General features: G+C 30.9%; 1 protein-coding gene and 1 pseudogene across 11 annotated transcripts in view; both read right to left on the reverse strand.

Annotated features, from left to right (window-relative positions):
- LOC142323129 (unconventional myosin-XVIIIa-like) overlaps positions 1-21,172 on the reverse strand; it is a 187,919-nt gene that overhangs the window by 21,704 nt on the left and 145,043 nt on the right. For all 11 annotated transcript variants that reach the window (XR_012756028.1, XR_012756027.1, XM_075362362.1 and 8 more), the window contains 6 exons: positions 16,988-17,142; positions 15,819-15,942; positions 10,619-10,768; positions 6,144-6,309; positions 1,901-2,154; positions 119-316 (listed from right to left, as the gene is read on the reverse strand). Coding sequence is in view for 9 of the 11 variants with exons in the window: in XM_075362362.1 (XP_075218477.1) it covers positions 119-316; positions 1,901-2,154; positions 6,144-6,309; positions 10,619-10,768; positions 15,819-15,942; positions 16,988-17,142 (1,047 nt within the window). In the remaining 2 variants the exon portion in view is untranslated. The remainder of the gene's footprint in view (positions 1-118; positions 317-1,900; positions 2,155-6,143; positions 6,310-10,618; positions 10,769-15,818; positions 15,943-16,987; positions 17,143-21,172) is intronic.
- LOC142323029 (uncharacterized) lies at positions 11,870-12,806 on the reverse strand (annotated as a pseudogene).

Raw genomic sequence — 21,172 nt, forward strand, 5'->3', positions numbered from 1 at the left:
TTAGAAAAATGATTCAATAATCCTGCTCATTCAATTACCCAGTGATTCTAATAAGTGGCATCTACCGTATTTCAAATAGTTTAAAATAATAATATTAATAAACTATTGGCTAAGATACCTCTGCAAGCTCTTCCTCATTTTCATCCAACTGTGATTGAATTTGAGCACGATCACGAGTAACAGCAACAAGTCTTTCTTCTAATTCTGTTCGAGCACGAGTAGCTTCTTCCATAGAAGCAACCGCTTCAGCAGCTTCAGCTTCAGCAGTCTGTCTACCTTTAACTGCAGCAGCACGTGCACATTCAGCATCTTCAACCTAATAAGATTTAATAAGCAACATCAAAAAAATAAATATAATATCACATATTATTTTATAACATGACTTTTAATTAATAACTTAAAACCAAACAAAATAATAAACTGAAATAACAGATTAACTAAAATACCAGATTTTGTTTACTACCGGCATACACTTGTCCAGGACTCCAAATTTTGAAATCAAACTATTTTTCTTATGCTGCAGCAGTGTTCTTGAAGAAGAGCTGTATTACCGACTGAGAAAGAGTAACCACATGCTACACATTAAACAATAATATTGTGTGTTGTCATTAAAAAACTTTATTATTTGGAAAAAGAGAATATGGCAGACAGATCAAACTAATAATATTAAAACAGCTTATCTTCCAACACTGGTGTAAGGCTGGGAGACTTGGTCTATGCTGGAAAAGTATGAAATAGGTTCCAGACTTCAGAGATAATCTACTTAAGGGAAATATGAGGAAAATTAGACAGGGCAGAATTCAAAATGTAACAGTTAGAGAAGAGTTGGAATAGATTCCTCTTGTTAAACAGTAGGAAAAATGGTAACACTTAATAAGAATGAATGATTGCCGAAAGCCACAGTAGATATTTGAAGCAAAGCCAGAAGAAGGGAATAAAAGGAAAGGTAGACCACAAGTAGAATAAAAAAAATATATCAGAAAACTAACAAGGGAGACAGGAATTAAGGATGCTGGAAAAAGAAGAAAGTGCTTAGAGGCAGAAGAGAGTGCTTAGAGGAAGTGGTTTGTTGTATCCCAACATTTGAGATGTCAATGTAAGCCGACTATCAAATCGAGGATTAGAGTGATGATGTGGACAGTTCTAACAACATTATTATTATTATTATGTTTAATTAATTCTTTATGTTTCAATTATTCATTATGTTATCATTAATAACTATTGTTCTACAATTTGAAAAACGCATGTGTTTATTTAATTAGAGACATAATATGGTTGGACAACTTGAAGCTGGAAGACAAAAAGGAAAAACGTAATGGTGGTGTAGCACGTATTTATATAAATATTATTCCAAATTTACAGCAAATAACCATATTTGCATGCCAAATTTCAAATCTTCAAGTTGAACAGTTTAGCACTAACATCAAACAAATGAGTACTGCCATAAGTACTACATTAGAAATTTAGAAAACTGGCAACATATTGCAAAACTTCCTAACTCTAGTTAACCCCATAATAAGTTAAAGAGGAACTATCCCATCTCCTTGTCTAATCTTCATAAAACTGTAATACCACTTTAACAAACAAAAGATTAAATGAAATAGATGCAGGCACATAGCACATGCACACCCAGTCATATAGAATTGCACCATAGCTTTCATAGTTGGACCCAAAGTACCTCAAAAATCCAAAAATAAAACAAAAAATTTAATCCAAATTATGATGCATAATAAAACCTTCCCTTACAATATTCCTCACTACAACAGCTGCGAAAGTAAAAAAAAAAAAACCAAAGGACAAAAAGTACAATTTATACAAAAATTATACATGTATAATACTGAGATTACTTATTTAGAGATCTAATGTAATTCCAGTCAATGAATTATTACTGAAAATTTACCTGATTCCTTAATTGCCTGACAACTGCTTTATTCGAGCCTTCACCCCTGGTTTGTTCAATTGTCATCTGTGCATCCCTTAATAATACCTTTGTTCTCTTCAAATCACGTCTCAATTTATGTAAAAGATCTTGATTAGAAGTGTTATTACTACGCAGTCTTTCTTCTGCTTCTGCTAGTCGTCTCTCTAATTCATGTCTTTCTCTTAACAACCCAGTACGTTCTTCATGCTCACTTTCAAGCTGGCATTCTAAAGCTATAAGTTAACAGAAATTATTAATTTTTATTCATATATACTTCTGTAGTTTTTATTTAAGCGGACAAATAAATCTAGAATTTTTCTGCATAGAACAATGGTACAACAATTTCCATACCATAATGAGTAAGTTATATACATATATATATATATAAGAGGTGTGTGAGAAAAGTAATGAGATTGGTAATACTGCGAGCGATCTGACAACGCTGTGTCTACCAGTCTGTGCTAGACCGGTTTGTTCATCCCTTCCACATGCTCAGTACGACTTTCAACTCCATTCAGCCAACACATTATTTTTTACAGCGCCATCAGTGAAGTTGTTTTTGTTGTGTGTTACAAAAATGGAGCATCAGAATTTAGAGCAATGTTTTAAAATCTAGTTTGAGTTAAACTTGGGAAATCCGCGAGTGTGACCTTTGAGAAGTTGAAATAGGCCTATGGGGAACATTGTTTATCAAGAGCACAAGTTTTCCACTGGCACAAATCACTTTTGGAAGGCTGAGAACACGTTGAAGATCAACCTCGCTCAGGGAGACCTTCAACTTAAAAATCTGACGAAAACGTTGAAAGTGCGAGGGTTCTGGTGAGATCAGACCGTCGTTTAACAATAAGGATAATGAGTGAACAGTTAAATTTAAACACATCACCATACATCAAATTTTGACAGATCAAATTGGACATGCGAAAGGTTTGTGTGAAATTGGTGCCGAAAAACTCACAACGGAACAGAAGGACAATCAAAGAAACGTGTGCGTTGATCTTCTTGAGAGGATTGACAATGACCAAGAATTCTTCAATCGTGTGATCACAAGTGATGAATCCTGTATATTTGAGTACGATCCTGAAATAAAGCAGCAAAGCGAAGAGTGGCATACTCCATCATCTCCTCGACCGGAAAAATGATGAATGAGCAAATCAGAGATAAAAACCATGCTGATTTGCTTTTTTGACAGTAGGGGTATCGTGCATAAAGAATTTGTTCCTTCAGGACAAACTGTCAACCAAGTGTTTTACAAAGGTGTCCTTCAAAGGCTCAGGAAAAGAGTGATTCGCGTGAGACCAGACATTGCAGACAAGTGGATGCTTCATCATGACAATGCCCCATGTCACACAGCCATTTTCTTCAGGGAATTTTTGACCTCAAAACACATTGCTACAGTTCCTCAAAATATTCACCTGATTTGAGTCCTTGTGACTTTTTCCTTTTCCCGAAATTGAAACATGTCTTAAAAGGACGTCATTTTGGAACTCTGGAGAACATTCAAAAGACTGTGACCAACCAGTTAAAGCCTTCCGGCGTTGCTACCAGGAGTGGGAACGACTCCACCAGTGTATTGCTGCCCAAGGGAACTACTTTGAAGGGGATAATATTGTTGTTTGAAAAAAATAAAACCTTTAGTGAGTAAAAAGTCAGTCTCATTACTTTTCTCACACATCTCATATATATATATATATATATATATATATATATATATATATATATATATATATATACAGTACTGTTAACATATTTCATCGCAGCTATTTTTAAAATAATATAAGGCAGCATTTCTCAACCTGAGGGTCACGGTGATATGAAAGGGGAGGTTGCAAAATTAGCCCACAACTTCATATGTAAACAATAATGAAAAAAAATTTTATTATGAATATTTTATTTACATTTAATTACACATGCAAAGAAAATAAATTAATGTGATGGTTGCGTTTCTTTTTCATTTAAAAGTTTCTCCATACGTGAATCTATGTTAGAAACACACAAAAGCAAATCGTTTTCAAATGATAAAAGACGATTTCTATATGTAGTTGTTACCACAAACATAGATGAAAGACCCTTGCCCAGAGGTAAGATGTGGCAAAAGCAATCAATATTTTCAATGCTTCTGCAACTAGATTTCCATATTCACTTCGACACACAAGCCAAAACGTACCTACATTTTCAGATGTGAATTGTAGTTGTAAAGTTTTATCGGCAGATATTTCGATGAGCAGGTTGTGAATCTCAATTGATAACTTAGCAGCTGCAACAATGTTTTCACTGTCCAACATTTTTATCTTCTAGGAAATACTTTGCCAACTGAATTTTAGTTCATGCAAATGCATCTTCATGCTATCCAAACTGTGGTGAATAATAGTATCTTCTTCATCCAAACTCTTTTCAATATAATCGAAAGTGAGTGAAAACATAACAAAATGTTTGCACTGAAGGTAAATAATCCTGATATCAAGCTTCTTAATAAAAGCATGAATTTCGTCTCCCATTAATAAAATAATTTTATCATGTCCTTGTAAATTAACTTCAAGTAGTTTAAATGCGAAAATACATCAGCTAAGTAAGCCAACAGCAACATATACTGATTATTCTGTAAAAAAAAATTAAGAATGGCATTTGTTCAGTCTGGAAAAATTTTATATATTCATCTCGCAATTCCAATAACCAATAACCGAGTTAAAACTTTCCTCTGCGATAACCACCTGAATTCTGTATGAAAAAGATTTTTTTCTTTTTCCCCATTTCATAGCATAGTTTAGCGAACAGCCTATTCTGTAAAGGTTGGCTTTTAATACAATTAACCATTTTTAAGCTTTACAAAGAATTTGTTTGAGATTTTCCAGCATATTTGTAGCAAGAGCATGTCTTTGAAGGAAGTTGTGCATCCATTTCACCCTAGGTATGAGGCGACCTTTTTATTTTTTCAGAAATCCACTGTCCTTTCCAGTTATCAACTTTACACCATCACTACATACAGCAATAAAAGTTGGAGGACTGCAAAATAGTCATTATATATTTTTTTCACTTTTTGGGCGTCGTAAAATTAAAAAGGTTGAGAATCACTTATATAACGTATATAAAAATAAAATATATTGCTGCTATTGGTGCGGAGTGGTCCACTCCGCACCAATAGCAGCAGCTGGACTGGCAAATAACATAACCTCACATCAACACACACTAGCCAACCCCCTTTTATCAAGATGGCTAACATTAAACATTATATTTCTATTAGAAACTATTAAATTCTATATCTACTCACTCCTTTAGCCAATTTTAATTACAAAAACACCAAAATATTAAGAAAAATATTTACTACACACTAAATATTTTTTAAAAATATTTTTTTCATAAATAAATCTGAACAATGAGGTATTGTAATAAATGGAAAAGATGTTGAAAGTTTACATCAACTGATACTACCATAAATAAAAAAAGATGATCACACACATTTATTCATCATAAGAAGCTTGTCTTTCTTACAGACTTAGACCATCCTGGAAAAACAAGGTCATTAAATTGCATACCTTTTTCAGTTATTTACAAACAAAGAGAAAATATTTAAATTGAGTCTTTAAATGATCATTACAAACAGTTGAAACAATTTAAATCAGAAAATATTTGTTGAAATGAGCATTAAAAATGAACAGTATTAGTGTAATACAATTTCCTTCTTACAGAAAATTCTGCTCTTTTGCTATTTTTAATAGATCAATATAGAAACAATTCCAAAAAAAACACAAAAGAAAATTTGACAGAAGAAAAAGAGGGAGGAATTTTTACCAAAGAAAAAAGTATATTTAAATAATTTCAGGGGAAATTAGTGCAGAAATTTTTTAAATAATTCAATTTTATTAATAATAAATGTTAGAACATTAAACATTTATAAAACACACAGACAAAAAGGCTATTTCCAACTTCCAAAAATGTAGTTAAATCTTTAAAAAATACAAAAAGCCTTTAATAAGGAAAACAAACTACAGAAATTAAACGCTGAATGTTTTATAATATATTATAAACCTTATTAAAAACCTAAAGCAATAAATAAAAACCCAACAACATATCATACCAAACCATTTGAACCAAAAGCAATAGGTTTCCATGAAGATCTGGATGGCAGAGAGGCAAATTAATCCTGCCTATTTTGCAGATCTACATGACCCAGCACAAATGTGTTAAGTATGCAACTATAACAAAGAAAATAAAAATTAACACATACACTTAGCCTTCTTGTAAGCATTACACCTGACTTCTTCAATTTCTTCATCTCTCTGTTGTAACTCACGTCGATGCTCTTTACGCATCTGTTCAATACTCATTTCAAGACGAAGTTTTGCTTGTTCAAGAAGTTGTACTTGTCCTGCCAAATCATCCAGTTCTTCTTCCTAAATAACATGAAAAACCACATCATTAGGTCTTAAAAATGAATTCTCGTGAGTAAATAAAGAAAATTACTTTCTAATGGAAATTTAGCTGCTACTAATTTTTTTTAAAAATATTTCCTATAAAACTGTTTCATTTTTTCCTGTCATTAACACAATGAATGGCAGCTATCATCATAATCAGCATTGTAATAAGTGCTGTTACAACTGTTACTACTACATATATTATGCAGCAGCATAATATTTTGAGTTTCCTAAACCCATAATGGCAAACGCATAAAATGTTGTCCAGATTTTATTAAAAAGCATGCAGAATGGTCTTTATTTTACTTAACATTTGTTTTTTGAATTTAAACATTTTTACATTTAACAATTTAAAAAAGCCAATAAGCAAATAAAAAATTTGTGGAATTGAAAGATGACTACTTTAAGGCAAAAAAAAAATTTTTTAAAGAAGACCATATAAAAACTCCAACAAGAAATTATAAAATTATTGTGCAATCAACTAACTCATTCTGAATGCTATTTTATTACAAACAAAAGAAACATTTTAACATAATTTACCCAACCATACTCAACAGAAAAGACATAATGTAAACAACACTTAACACAGTTGCAACTCTGCTTCAACAACATTCCTGACTACACCTGGCGGAACTATGGCCATAGGCACCTGACATGATCACAGCAGTCAATATGTAAAAACATTTTTCTAAGATCTCCTATCAACATATACAATTTAAATTAATAATACAAGAATAATTTAAAAGATTAAAAAGAAAAACAATTTTATCAAGAATAAAGTAGAGAATAATATTTCAAAAACTTATACCCTCAAACATTATCTCAAATTCTAAAATAAATAGTATCTTTTAAAAACATGTTTTTTTTTAAGTTAAAGAGGGTTGAGCCCTTTTCAAAATTGAATTTTTTTTGTTATAAAACTTCTATCAACTATTCAAACTTGTGATTTACCAATTTTTAAAATACATCCTGGGCAAGTCAATAAAAAAGATGTCAAAAGAGATGTAGCATTCAACAAATAATTTAAAAGAAAAAATAGGATAGAATTCAATCTGGGGTATCATAAATAGGAAAACCAAAATCCACTAGCTTTTGAGGAAAATCATTTCAGTTGTTACATGATTTATAAAGAAGCAATTAAATGGAAAAAACTCAAATCAAAATAGTACGAGAGTAATCTGCTTCAATACTTCATAAAATGTAATGAATGATTAACTGCATCAATTTACATACAAAACTTCAATTTTTCATAAACACATCTGATGAAATTAAATCCACACTTGTAAAATATTGTATTTTTATTAGTAGCAAGCACTTTTTTGTCAATGAAGCATTATTACACACATTATAAAAATTAGTAAGACTGCTTAATATTTGCATCTTAAAATATTTAACCAAACATGAGATAAATAACTTAAAATTGATGGAAACACCAAAATTTATGAAAAAACAATAAATAAATATTAAAAATAAAAAAAACTGCCAAAAAAACATTGCTGACAAACCTTGTTCTTTTTGTTCTGGTTTAGTTTCATCATGATTTTGTATTATACTTGCAAATATCTGATTTGAAATTTTAAAATTGGAAGACTGGTTATGAAGATATAATAACATTTCTGAATAACTGTGATCTGTTAGATCGAGAGTGTATCTGATGTATGCAAAAGTTAGCCTTCAACGTACTAACAAATATCCCATTTGAATTTTGACAATTGGGCATTTGAAGAGATATTATAAGAACACCTCACTGCACCTGCCAAAATAACACCCCAGAGGCACCCTGTTTGATACTAGTTGAAGATGATTGGATTGGTCTAGCCTCACACGAGGCACTTGCATCACCTCACAACTCTAGCCTAACACGCAGTCCCCATGGAAGTCCATTATTATTAAATAGAGATTTTTTAAACAGGAATATTTTTAATTTATTTAATATTATTTTATTTAACCTAAATCTAATTCTATTACTTTAATATTATTTATTAGATTGGTTCGAATCATTCAGTTCAAACCCAGCTGACACAGTGATAAAGGCTCACAGTTCATCAAGTTTGTGCTTCAACCAGCAAATCTTTATTACTATATATATATAGCCTATGACACTCCCAGTAACGCAAGTATTCCAACGCAGGGTCATATATTTAAATCGGTTCAGCCACTGAGATGCTATGGGACGGTGGAACAAGCATACACCCTAAATACATTACACACCTTTTTGGGTAGTCATGTAATAAAGAAATATTAGCTACAAAAATTGTAATTCTATTATTTATAAGAAAATTAAATTTGAATTAATCAAAATAAAATTAATTTGAGAATGACTTTAATAATCTATTATAAAAAATGTCCAAAATAGGCTCACTACAACATTGCCCTACTCTCCTACAGGCACCAAATACAGTATTATCTATTATCCGAAAGGGAATCCTCAGCCGATATTAAAAAAAAATCCCTACAAAAGTAAATTAGTTTCATTTATTTTAATTCTTGTCCCCTGAAATTTTTTATTAAAATTAATACCGAGTGTTATAAATCACATGCAAAGACTGATCTTATAAGATGAGAAAAGCAACTCTCATTTCAAATTTAATTACAGATTTAATTTAATTTCTAAGCATAGATTATTTTTACTAATATTTTATATTTGTATTTTTATTTACTTATTATTATTTATTAGTTTTATTTATTTAATTTTATTAATAAAAGAAAGCAATTATTAATTAATATTTAGCAATAAAATTGTGGTGCAGGGCGGAAAAAAAATGGTGCACCGAGTGGCTGCACACGGCTCCCTCCACACTAGAAGCAGTTTGTTGTCAATTAATTTACAGATTATTTAATTTAATGCGTAGATTATTTTTATTTATTTACTATTATTTATTAATTTTATTATTAGAAGAAAGGGATTATAAGTTAATATTTAGCAGTGAAAAAAGGAGTTTTTATTTAGGGGAGAGAGTCGTTGGCATGCATCCAGCTGGCGCACCAAGTGGTCCACTCCGCACCAATAGCAGCAGCTGGACTGGCAAATAACATAACCTCACATCAACACACACTAGCCAACCCCCTTTTATCAAGATGGCTAACATTAAACATTATATTTCTATTAGAAACTATTAAATTCTATATCTACTCACTCCTTGAGCCAATTTTAATTACAAAAACACCAAAATATTAAGAAAAATATTCACTACACACTAATATTTCTTTTCTTAAAATATTTCTGTAAAACGCTTAATATTCTCACAAACATGAGGATATGGATGCGTTAAGGGTTCAGGGGGCAGAGTCTCCTGACAAGATGGTTGGGCAAGTGACGTGAGCCCTCACAGTAGCTAGGCTAGTAATACATAAGTAAGATGAAGCAATGCCAACAAATAAGTGCAAAAATAAAGAACATGCTTACATGATCAAACATACTACCCGACAAAAAATCATGATTTTTTTTTCTTAAATGTTTACAAACAGTATGTAAGAAGAAGCAACACCAACAAATAAGAGCAAGAAGAAAGAATATGATTACATGATCAAACATACTTCCCATCAAATAATCACAAGATTTTTTCTTAAACGTTCGTAAACAATGAATAACAACAGTAGTAATAATTATAAAATAAATTAATAAATTTCACTACCATAATTCATTCATTCAATACCATAGCAGAACTTAAAACAACTACTTTCAATATAAATAAATCAGTACTGAAAATAATACTGATTATCGATTTAGAATCATATATATAATTTTTTGTGGCCTTCAGTTATAATTAAACGTACATATATACATATTTATGTAGATTATGATACTCCCCGTAATGTAAGGATTCAACAGGGCATTATATCGAAATCGGTTTGGCTGTTGATCTGCTATGGTGGAAAAAACATACATACATACGCCCTAAAAACATTACTCTCCTTTTAGGGCAATCCTGTAAAAAACTACTTTCAAACAACATATAATTGTCAAGATCATACATTCTGCTAAAATAACTATATTTAAACATCTGATACTTTTAATTACAAAGCAATAAATTACCCAAAAATTTAAATGAATCACTTCAGAGATAAAACTACAATGAAACATGGATCCAAATATCAGATATAACTAGCACATGAATTTCCTTTTTAACAAATCCCAGTTACGTCACTTCAGTAGGAGAAATATATTGAACATTTTTTTCAGTAAGTTTTTTTGAGATCTAAAGTAAAACTGACTTTATCAATAACAGTAGAATTTATCCCTATCTTTATTTCATTATTACTAGAGTACCACTACAAATTACTGCACCTGATCTTTGACTTTACTTTCAAGCTGATGTTTAACTTTCTTTAACTGAGCAACATCTTCTTCTGTATTACCACCAAACATCAATTCTTCATGTTCCTGGGTGAGATTCAATAGTTTCTGATCTTTAAGCTCTAATTCCAGTTTAAGAGACTGTAACACCAAAAAAACAAGATTTATATATAAATTCAGTAGCAATAAAACAATGAAATCTACACAACAGTCCAATATAATAGATCCACATATCATTATGCACCTTAGTGAAAAAGGTTTTTTGTATGTTCCTCTAATACTTCAAGCTCAATTTTTCCCTGAAATAGAAATAAAACTATCGCCCAAATCTTTGCCCAAGATAGATGAAAATAAAAAAATTGTATTTGTTTTATTTTGGAATCTCTTACAATCCAAGATTAAACCACTCAGTCCTAGAACACCTATTAAAACTCTGTAGCAATTTACTTCTGCTATGACAATAATAAACACTGGTTGAAAACAAGTCACAGTAGCAAGAAGCTGACTTGTAACAGCATACTCTAACTCTAATAGTGCAACTGTTCTCTGTGAAGGTTCTATTATGTTGATATTATTTAACATCCAGTGATTCTTCAATGGTGATACACTCAATGAAATGTTCAGTTGAGGCAATGGATTAGCATACACTATGACTTTCTCACAGAAGTTTATCTCACAATAAAAACATTCTATTCAGTTATCAGCAGTTCTTCATACCACCGTACAAGTTATCAATATAATTTCAATATGTTTTTTATAACACTTAATAAACTGTAATTTTCAAACGGTTAACAAATTTAAGTTGTGATAAAATATCTGAAATATTGCCAAATAATTTGTACAAACTTAGACTAATAGTGACATAAGGTTTCACTGAGTGCAGACTTACCTCATTCTTTTTTCATTTAGATTTAATTAATTAACTTTCCAAAAAAAACCTTCCAAGTGGCTATATTAATACAAGATTCTGAAAATTTTTTTCACTTTTCACGCATTTATATATCATTAGCACACAAACATTATACGCACTTTTATTCATTTACAGAATAAACTCACAGTAGAAATGTTACTTCAACTATGCTAAATAATTGCTATCCACTATATTTTTATTGTAATGGCATAATGCCTGAACACTCACTATCTGTATTACCATCATCATGACTTTGTTGTTCAGGTGAATTACTAAAGATTCTATATAGTCTTGCAGGTTGTCTGCTTGTCACATTTCATTTTCTACTTTTTTTATGTGACTGCAGTAATTTTTCCATTGTGAAACACTGTAGCAAATGCCCTGGTTATTAATGTTCGTGCATCAACCGTTTTAAATGTGTTGTTATATTTAGCCACAAACCTTTTAATCTGACTCCATATGAACTCAACAGGATTAAATTCACAGTGATTTGGTGATGAAGAACAATAATTTTTTTCTCCTTGGCCATTTCATCAATGTCACGAGTTTGAAATTTAAGTTTAACTCTGTTTACTTCAATAAAAAATTATTTTTTCAAAGCTTCTTCTGGATAATCGATTCCTTTTGATGTAAGCCACTCCTTAATTTAACCCTTCTTTAAAGCAGTAGCGGGAATGTTTTCTTTTTTCTCCGAGTGATACAGGCCATTATCCATAATGATAATGCTTCCTTTAGGAAGTACTACCATAATGTTATCATTATCCATTTTTCAAAAGTGAGCATTTCGTCATGATAGTCAGCACTTGACTTTTTGACCAGGAAAACTAAATTGCTGCCTTCAAGAAATTCTTCATTTTCTCCAGCATGGGTTAAAACAAATCGAGGTCCTTTGGAAACAGTTTTCATTTCAGTTGAAAAGCCTGCCAATAAGGCATCTTTCATTGTTTTAATCGTTACAGCTTGCCATAATTTATTGCAAGTATGACTTACATATACCAAAGTTTCATCCAAATATACTGTTCTTCTTCCCACCTCTATATTTTTAATGTCTCTTAAATACAAATGCCACCAGCAAATTATGTCATCGTGTTCAATAATCACAAATCTTTGATTTTTTTTTCCAAAAACAAATCCAGTATCTTTCACTAATCGATAGAAAGTCCTTAAACTGAAGTTAGGACGATTACTATCATTATTTACTACTGCTAGAACCTGTGAAATGGTTGGAGGTTGATTTTCCATAAAATATGTCCTACTTATGGCACTCATTACATTATATTTTGTATATTATATTAAATAAAAAATTTGTTAAAAAGAAATATATTTATCTCTGCAGTTAGTTTTATAAACAATATTTTTCCTTGTTTTTTGTGGTGTGATTATCTGTTTGTTTTTCATTCATTTAGAATTCTAAACACAGTAGCCTGGATAAATTTAGTCCCCTCACAAGTTTTTTCCAACTATACCATGAGAATTTATTTTAAAAAATAATCATACTATAAACATTAGCTACAGTTAAAGTTTCCCCACGCTTAACTCACTTTCCTTTTTTATGGGCACTTCTCCTGGCTGAAGTCACTTTGGGTAAAAATAAATTAAAAATCAAACTAAAATACAGCATAAATGGATTAAACAATTTTTAAAGAACAGTATACATGACAAACTTGTTGTGCAGTGTGCGAAATAATACAGTCATGAAATTAATAACGAATATGTAAATTTTATGATTGTCCAGTTTCAGCAAAATACAATATTTGACTAAATGTTATTAAGAAAATGATAAAGAAATGTATAAGATCAGCCACAGCTTATAAGATAGCTACAGTATAATAACAAAGTATAAAAATATTGATTAAGGAGATTTAAATGTAAAGGAAAAGATTTCTGTACGAATCAGAACATTATAATCAGTCATTAATCACAGTTGTCAAAACCTGTCAACTAATTTATAAATACATACGTATTAAAAAGAATGACATAATAACTTGAATGATAAAAATAAATATATATGGAAATGTTAAAAAATATGAGATATCAAATGTAAATATGAGATATCAAATGTAACAACTGCTTATTTAGATAAAAAATATTTTAAATCACAATCAGGATTCTGTTTATATAATAGTTTTATCTTATTTATAAGTAACTTACAATTTAATACAAGCACTAATATTTAGCAATCAATTACAAAACTTAATACATTTAAATATACTATAAAAAATGAAGAACCAAGAAAGTTTTACTTTCCTGCAATAGGTACATAGCTACTGTAGCACACATGAGAAAATATTGGTAAAGATTTTGGGAGCAGGAATTTTCACAAAATTCAGCATTTCATGACCCCCTCTAAGCAAAACACCCACAGAAAATTCCAGAAGGATTTATATATGCAGATAGATAAATATGGATGTTGGCCTGTATTTTAATAAATATTTGCAAGACCTGAACATTAAACCTGAACTTTACCTGAACATTAAAATTTGGCTCAAACATTTCTACATATGATGCAACTGATGCCATTAAATTTTGAATTTAATCAGATAAGGTGAGACCAACTTGCAGCCATTTTAAAATTTTACCTTTTTATGGGAGCACTGTAGGAACTAGAAATTCAGTACAGCAGTAGTAGTTATATGAGTTATTAACAATACTGAAATTTTAAGTCAATCAGACTTGGAGATGGAGATATAATTATTTTAATTGTTTTAGAATTATTGTTATATACCTCCAAAACAATTACTAAAAACTAAAATTTTGAAAAAATATTTGTTAATATAAGTTGACAAAAATTTAACTTTGTTAAATTTTCACTCCTACCAGACAAGGTATACAGCTTAAAGTAATTATTTTCAAATTCAAAGTATTTCTTTTGTTTTTTGATTTAGCTTAATATTTCTAAACCAACTTAACCTTGAAGACCAAATTAGGCCAAGTATTTCTGCATACGAGATCTTAAATATATTAAGTTTTAGGCCCTCAAGGCAAGAGGCTCAGGTGGAACCCAAATTCACATTTTATTAGTTTTCTTCTAATATTATTGAACAGATTTTATATTAAAGTGATTTAATATTGAACTTAATTAAAATGTTTTCTTATACCGGAATCATACAATGGAATATTAATTTTTACTTGAGATAAACATTGCTACATTTGACGCCCTCTACCACCTAGTGAAATGTTGCCAGAATATTTAGAAATATCCTGTAGAAATTGATTTCTAAAATCATTTACTAAATTCCTTGTTTAAAATTGTTATCTGAAATCAATTTCCAAAACCATTTAACAGTTTGTTGTTTACAATTTATCTGATCAATTTTACAAAGCAATAAAAAAGTCATTAATATTTAAAAACCCTATAGCATATTAGAAACAAAAATTTGTTAATGATGAAGCTAGAAAGATTATGCAACCCTCTTTCAGATTTTTTTTAATATCACTAACATCCAGTTTATCTTGTATATAAAATTATTTGATCAATTAAAACCTATTTTTAACACTAACAAATATTTTATTTTATTTAATCACTTTCATAGTGTACACTACCTCATCACCAATACTAAAATGCAAAAACTTTATAGAAAAACATTAACTATATTTCATAAAAAAATGTTATATACTATTACAACTGATTAGTTTACCAGGAGTAAACTTTTAATGTGCAATGCAAATTTTTTTATACTGCACTAACTTTAAATGTATTACAAAAGCTTTTGTACTGAAACTATAAAAGCCTTTCAACAAGAAAAAACATCAATCAGAAAAAAGGTACATTTTTAATTTATTTATCAAATTATTTTGGTTGTAGGATGCATGCATTTTAATAAAATATCTCCAATATATATAGAATATTTCTAACAATACATTCTTCCTCTACAATAACTAATATAATAAAAATTAAAATACTCTTTGACTAATAAATATATAATCCAGAAAGGTAAAAAAGAAGAAAAAAGCTTTACTAGAGTATTATTAACTAATCAAAATAACTAAGTTTTACGAATAATTAATAACTTTTAATTATTTAAAATTCCTGAATTAATTACTGAATTATTAACCAAAAATTTATAAATTTTTATTTTTAATATTCCATAAAAAATTTACATTTTTAATCATATAAACTTTTAATAGCTAATATAAATTATTTAAATAACCATCTTAATTGTGTTTTTAATAATTTTATCACAAAACTATTTTTTTATTTCCAATTTTTATTATAAGAAAAATTTTTAATAACTTCACTATCAAAACCAAAATTGTATAATAAAAAACTAAGTTTATTACATTAATGTTTTGCTCTAGTGCATATTTATCACCAAGAATAAGCTCCTTATCACGACATGAACGTTCTTTGTTAGCTTTCTCCTGCCGCAATTCATCAGTCAGAAGCTGGAATTCTGCATCAAACCTATACAAAAAAAAAGATTAAGAAGAATAAATATTAAGTAATCAAATGAGCAATTTTCATTCACAGTTTTAATATAGCATATTAAATATATAGCTTAAATAAAATTAAATCACACCACTACAATAAAATTCAAGTAGAGATGTGATGTAATAAGTCTAGCTACACATATTCTGATTTAACTTATCAAGAAATAAACAAAAAAGTCCTATCAAAAAACTATGATCTTACTTCATTTACCATTGATCAAATCTTTTTACAACAAAAATAATGAAAAAAATTTGCAGAACTATGGATTCAGAATAAATCCAGATTGAAAAACAGATTTTTTTTTAATATGATCAGGTAGGTAAATTTCCTTTTTTGGTCTCCAAGGTAGTGATGGTTTTTACTATTTTTTTTTTTTTTTTTTTTTTTAATTAATCAAGAACCCAGCAAATTTTTTTGTTGCATTTGTTAATGAAAAACCTTAGTTAACAAGTGTTCGGTTAAAATAGTCCTGACTTAATATTATTTCAAGTTACTTGGCATTTTTTCTGGTACTATGGTTTATTAAGGATAGGATACTTATTTTTTTATATAACGTAATTTTTTCTGTTACAACTTTGATCAAATTTTCCAGTGAGATATTTCAATTAAAATGTTATTTCAATACCTTTACTGAAAATATTTTTTTTTAAACTTGAGCAATATTTGTGCTATAAAAGTTATTTTAGGTTTAAAATGATTCATTGGTTAATAAAAGCTTTTTTTTCCAAAAATCAGCATGAGTAATTTTTCAAAGTAATGTTTCTAATATTATCTTCCACAAATCAGTAACAGGATATTGTACATCATTATGCGATTAAAGAATAGATTAATCAAATATACATTAATATACCATTCCAGCAGTTCACTGCAGTAGATTTTTAAATATGAGTTAAAATAGTTGCAGTTACTACATTCCACACAGCATTATATAGAGATTTTTCTTTAATTTATACTTTCAATCTTTCATGATACGTGCAGCCTAGTATTCACTAAATTATTAGTTAAATGTATTACTAACTTTCTCTGCTTCTTCTCGAGAAGATTATTACGAGAATTCTGTTCCTCCAAAAGAAGTCGTAAATCATTCGTCTCAGCACTCAATTTCTGGGCCTTTCTTTTCCACTGTGCAACAACCTGTCGTTGTTCTTCAACTTCTTCATATGCATCAGCTAACTAAAAAATTAAAAATAAATAATAAAATCTATATATAAAATTCTAACTGAAAGAGACAGCTATAGGGCAAAGGAACAGTAAGATTGTTTTTTTTTTTTTTTTTTTTTGAGGGCAAAAAACACCTACGCGTTATCATCGCCTGGATTAAAAAAAAAAAATAAAAGAATCAAACACTAGTCTAAAAAATAAATAAAACTTACAACTAATATCACTGATAAAATCTATAATAAAACCAAAAATAAATAAAATTTGACAAAATTTTCTCGTATAACAGAAAGTCTAAAAAGAAAACTAAAGAAAAAAATGTTAAACTAGGTTAAAAACTAAAATAACAAAAATGAAATAAAACTTAAAACTAAAACAAACTATATAATAAAAAATTAAAACTAAATTTAAAAAAATGAAATAAGACTTAAAACTAATATCATTGAAAACTTACAACTAATATCACAGACAGAGAGTCTTAAAATACAATAAATTTATTACAACAAAAAATCATAAAAGTAAAAATAATAAAAAACTATAAAATTTAACAAAGTCCAATAGGGAGTGTAAAAGGCTCCCTACTCGGATAACAGAATCAAAAAAGGCTGAACCACAAGGATTAAAAAAAAAAATAAACTTATTAAAAACTCTTCCAAATCAAAACGTATACGAAACAATATCAAATTTTTTGTATAAACCTAGCACTACGCAAAAATAGAAACATCCGGTTTAAAACTTCACTATCATAGCTCAAGACACCACGGATGATTCTGGGTAGTTTAAATTTATGACACAACACCGCATAACATATGCAATCTATGAGTATGTGGCGCACAGTCATGCGGCATTTGCATCGTGCGCACAGGGATGCATGTACTCCTGACATCAGGTACTTGTGTATGACTCTCGTATGTTCTCTCCGCAATCGACACAAGACTACTTCCTCACGAGTTTTTCTGCATGAGTCCCATGGCAACACAGAATCTTTAATCTGCCGGAGTTTATTATCAATGGCAGCTGTTGAGTTACCTTGCCACTTTGCTCTTAGAGATTGTTTTACGTAATTAATAAAATCAGAAGTAGCAACTCAGATGGTGAAAGAAGGTTAATTACATGCGTCTTTGGCTGTAGAATCTGCATGTTCATTACCCGAAATCACTACGTGATTACAGACACAGTAGAAACTTACTTCTGTGTTGCGATTATTCAACTCAGTGATAGCGTTGTAGATTTCGATGATGATAGGATGTCTGGAATAAGGGTTTTCTAAGGCTGAGAGAGCACTACACGAGTCACTGCAAATAAGGATTTTTCTATACTCAGGATTAATGATATTTAGAGCCTTATTTATAGTTTATAGTTCACCGGCAAACACACTTGTAATACCAGGTAGACCAAACATATAAGTTCTATCATTGACATCAAATGCACAACCAACAGTATCATACTGTTTCAATCCATCAGTGTATACCACCGCATCTGGGTTCATATTGGAGAGAACACACTGAAACATTTGCTGGAAGACAGTAGGTAGTGTTGATTGTTTATTGTATATCATAAGGTCAAACATAAAATTTATAAGGATTATTCCCCACGGAGGATATGGGCATGGATACATTGGAAAGAATGAAGGTGTCTCAACATTTATATTCTGCAGTAGACGTCAGGTACGGACACCTACAGGTGCAGTGCAACATGGATGGTCCTCATACCTTCCTAAATTAGGATTTCTAAGGACTGAGTCAAAAGCCAGGTGATTTGGCTGTCCTTTGAGACGAGCAAAATAAGATAATAAAAGTTGGTCTCGTCTAGCCCAAAGTGGTGGTTCATCACAGTCTACAACTAAGCTTACGACAGGGCTTCATCTAAATGTACCTGTGACAAGGCCAAGGAAAGCATGATGTACAGCATCCAGCATTTTAAGCACGGTATGACGAGCTGAAGAGTAGGTGACACAATCATAATCTAAATGGGAACGAACAAAGGAATAATATAAACGTATCATACATGACCAATCAGCTTCCCAATTGGTGTTACTAAGGACTCACATCATATCTAAAAGTTTGGGCCATTTTTTTTTTTAATTCTTTTATATGTTTGACCCAAGTAAGATGGCTATCAAAAAATAAAACTAAAAACTTGATGTAAGGTGAGATAGCAATAAGCTCTCCGTTCAGAAAAACTTGCAGAATAGAAGGGTTTTGTAGCCAAGAAAAGACTACACATTTTGTTTTTTCAGATGAAAACATGAAGCCAGTAACCCTGGATGAAGCTTCAAGGTGAGATATAGTGTTCTATAGAAGCCTCTCTGCTGTGGGTGTTGAATGGGTCGCAATGTAAGTAGCAAAATCATCAACAAATAGAGAACATGAGACAGGAGCCTGCACACATTTGGTAATACTGTTTATGGCTACAAAAAATAAGGTGGCACTTCATAAACTACCTTCAGACAATCAATTCTCCAAGATGTTACTCCCTGAAAGAGAATCGTCCACACGAACACAAAACATTCAGTGATTTAAGAAACCCTGGATAAAAGCATGCATATTGCCCTTGATTCCCCATTCTTTGAGGGTGTTAAGAATACCAAATCGCCAGGCCATGTCATACGCCTTTTTTATATCAAAGAAGATAGCGAAGAGGTGCTGGCGGTGCAGGAATGCGTTTTGTACAGCTGTTTCCATAGATACTAAATGGTCAATGGAAGATCATCCTTGTCGGTAACCACACTGTTCTGGAGATAAAAGGCATGTCTCTCCAAGTACCATATAAGCCTGCGGTTTACCATTCTCTCCATTACTTTGCACAAAACACTTTTTAAAGAAATAAGGCAGTAGCTTGAGGGGTTGGATTTGTCTTTACCTGGTTTAAGTACTTGTATAATAAATGCTTCTGATCAGCCGGGTGGGAAGACATGTTAGGATAATAAACCATTGCAAATATTCAAAAGATGTCGTAGTGCCGAAGTAGGAAGGTGTGAAAGCATACCAAGGTGAATGTTGTCTGGACCAGGGGAAGTGTCATGTGAGTTTTTAGGTGCGTGTGTCAATTCCTTGAATATGAATGGAGCGTTTAATTCACCAACCGAATCACCAATGTTTAACGATAATACTTCTATCTGTATCTTGTACCTTACAAAATTGTTATTATATGACGAAGTGAGAGACACCGAGCAGAAATATTTTGCTAAAGTATTTGCCACAGTCGAAGATGATGAAAGGTGTTCTCCTTCATCAAGAAGACCGAGAATAGATTGTTTCAGTGATCCGAAAATTGCACAGATCTTTTTCCACAATAGACGTGGGAGTACTGCGAGAGATAGTGTTCACATATTTCGTCCATGACTTCCTCTTAGCATCCGAGAATACTAGACGGCATACTGCTCTAGTCCTACAGTATAAATTTAGATGTTCAGTAGTAGGCCATCAATCAGTTGTATGATTAAATATCCATAGTGCCTGTCGTCGATTCCTAATAGCCTTTTGGCAATCATCATTCCACCATGGAACAGAAGGACATCTAGGGTTACCCGATGTTTGTGAGAGATATATCTATTAGCATTCGCAAGTATCATGGATGTAAAAGAAAAGTTTGTCAAGGATGTCTGCACCATCGTCATACTGTGACTGGAGGGCTTTATGGTATCCATACCAATCCGCCTTTTCAACAATCCATCTTCGTGGCCTTCTTTTAAACTCGTGGTCAACACCGAAACCAATAATGATTGGTCTGTGATCACTACTGTGAAAGTCATTACAAACAGAACAATTAAGATGAGGGAGTAAACTCGGTAAACATATGGAGAGATCAATGTTAGATACAGTACCAGATGATAAAGACATGAATGTGTGTGATCCATCATTCAGTAAACAAAGGTCTAAGTCTTTTCTCCCTCTGTTTATCATACTTCCTCGAGTGGAACAGAACGTTGAGCTCCAGGAAATATGGTGGGCATTGAAGTCTCCTACTATTAACAGTAGTAATGGTATTTGCATGAGGAGGTTTGAGATTTCTAGAGCACTGAACTCAGAATTCGGCGAGAGAT

Source organism: Lycorma delicatula, chromosome 4, assembly GCF_047948215.1.
Source record: "Lycorma delicatula isolate Av1 chromosome 4, ASM4794821v1, whole genome shotgun sequence".
In the NCBI taxonomy this organism is placed as follows: Eukaryota; Metazoa; Arthropoda; class Insecta; order Hemiptera; family Fulgoridae; genus Lycorma; species Lycorma delicatula.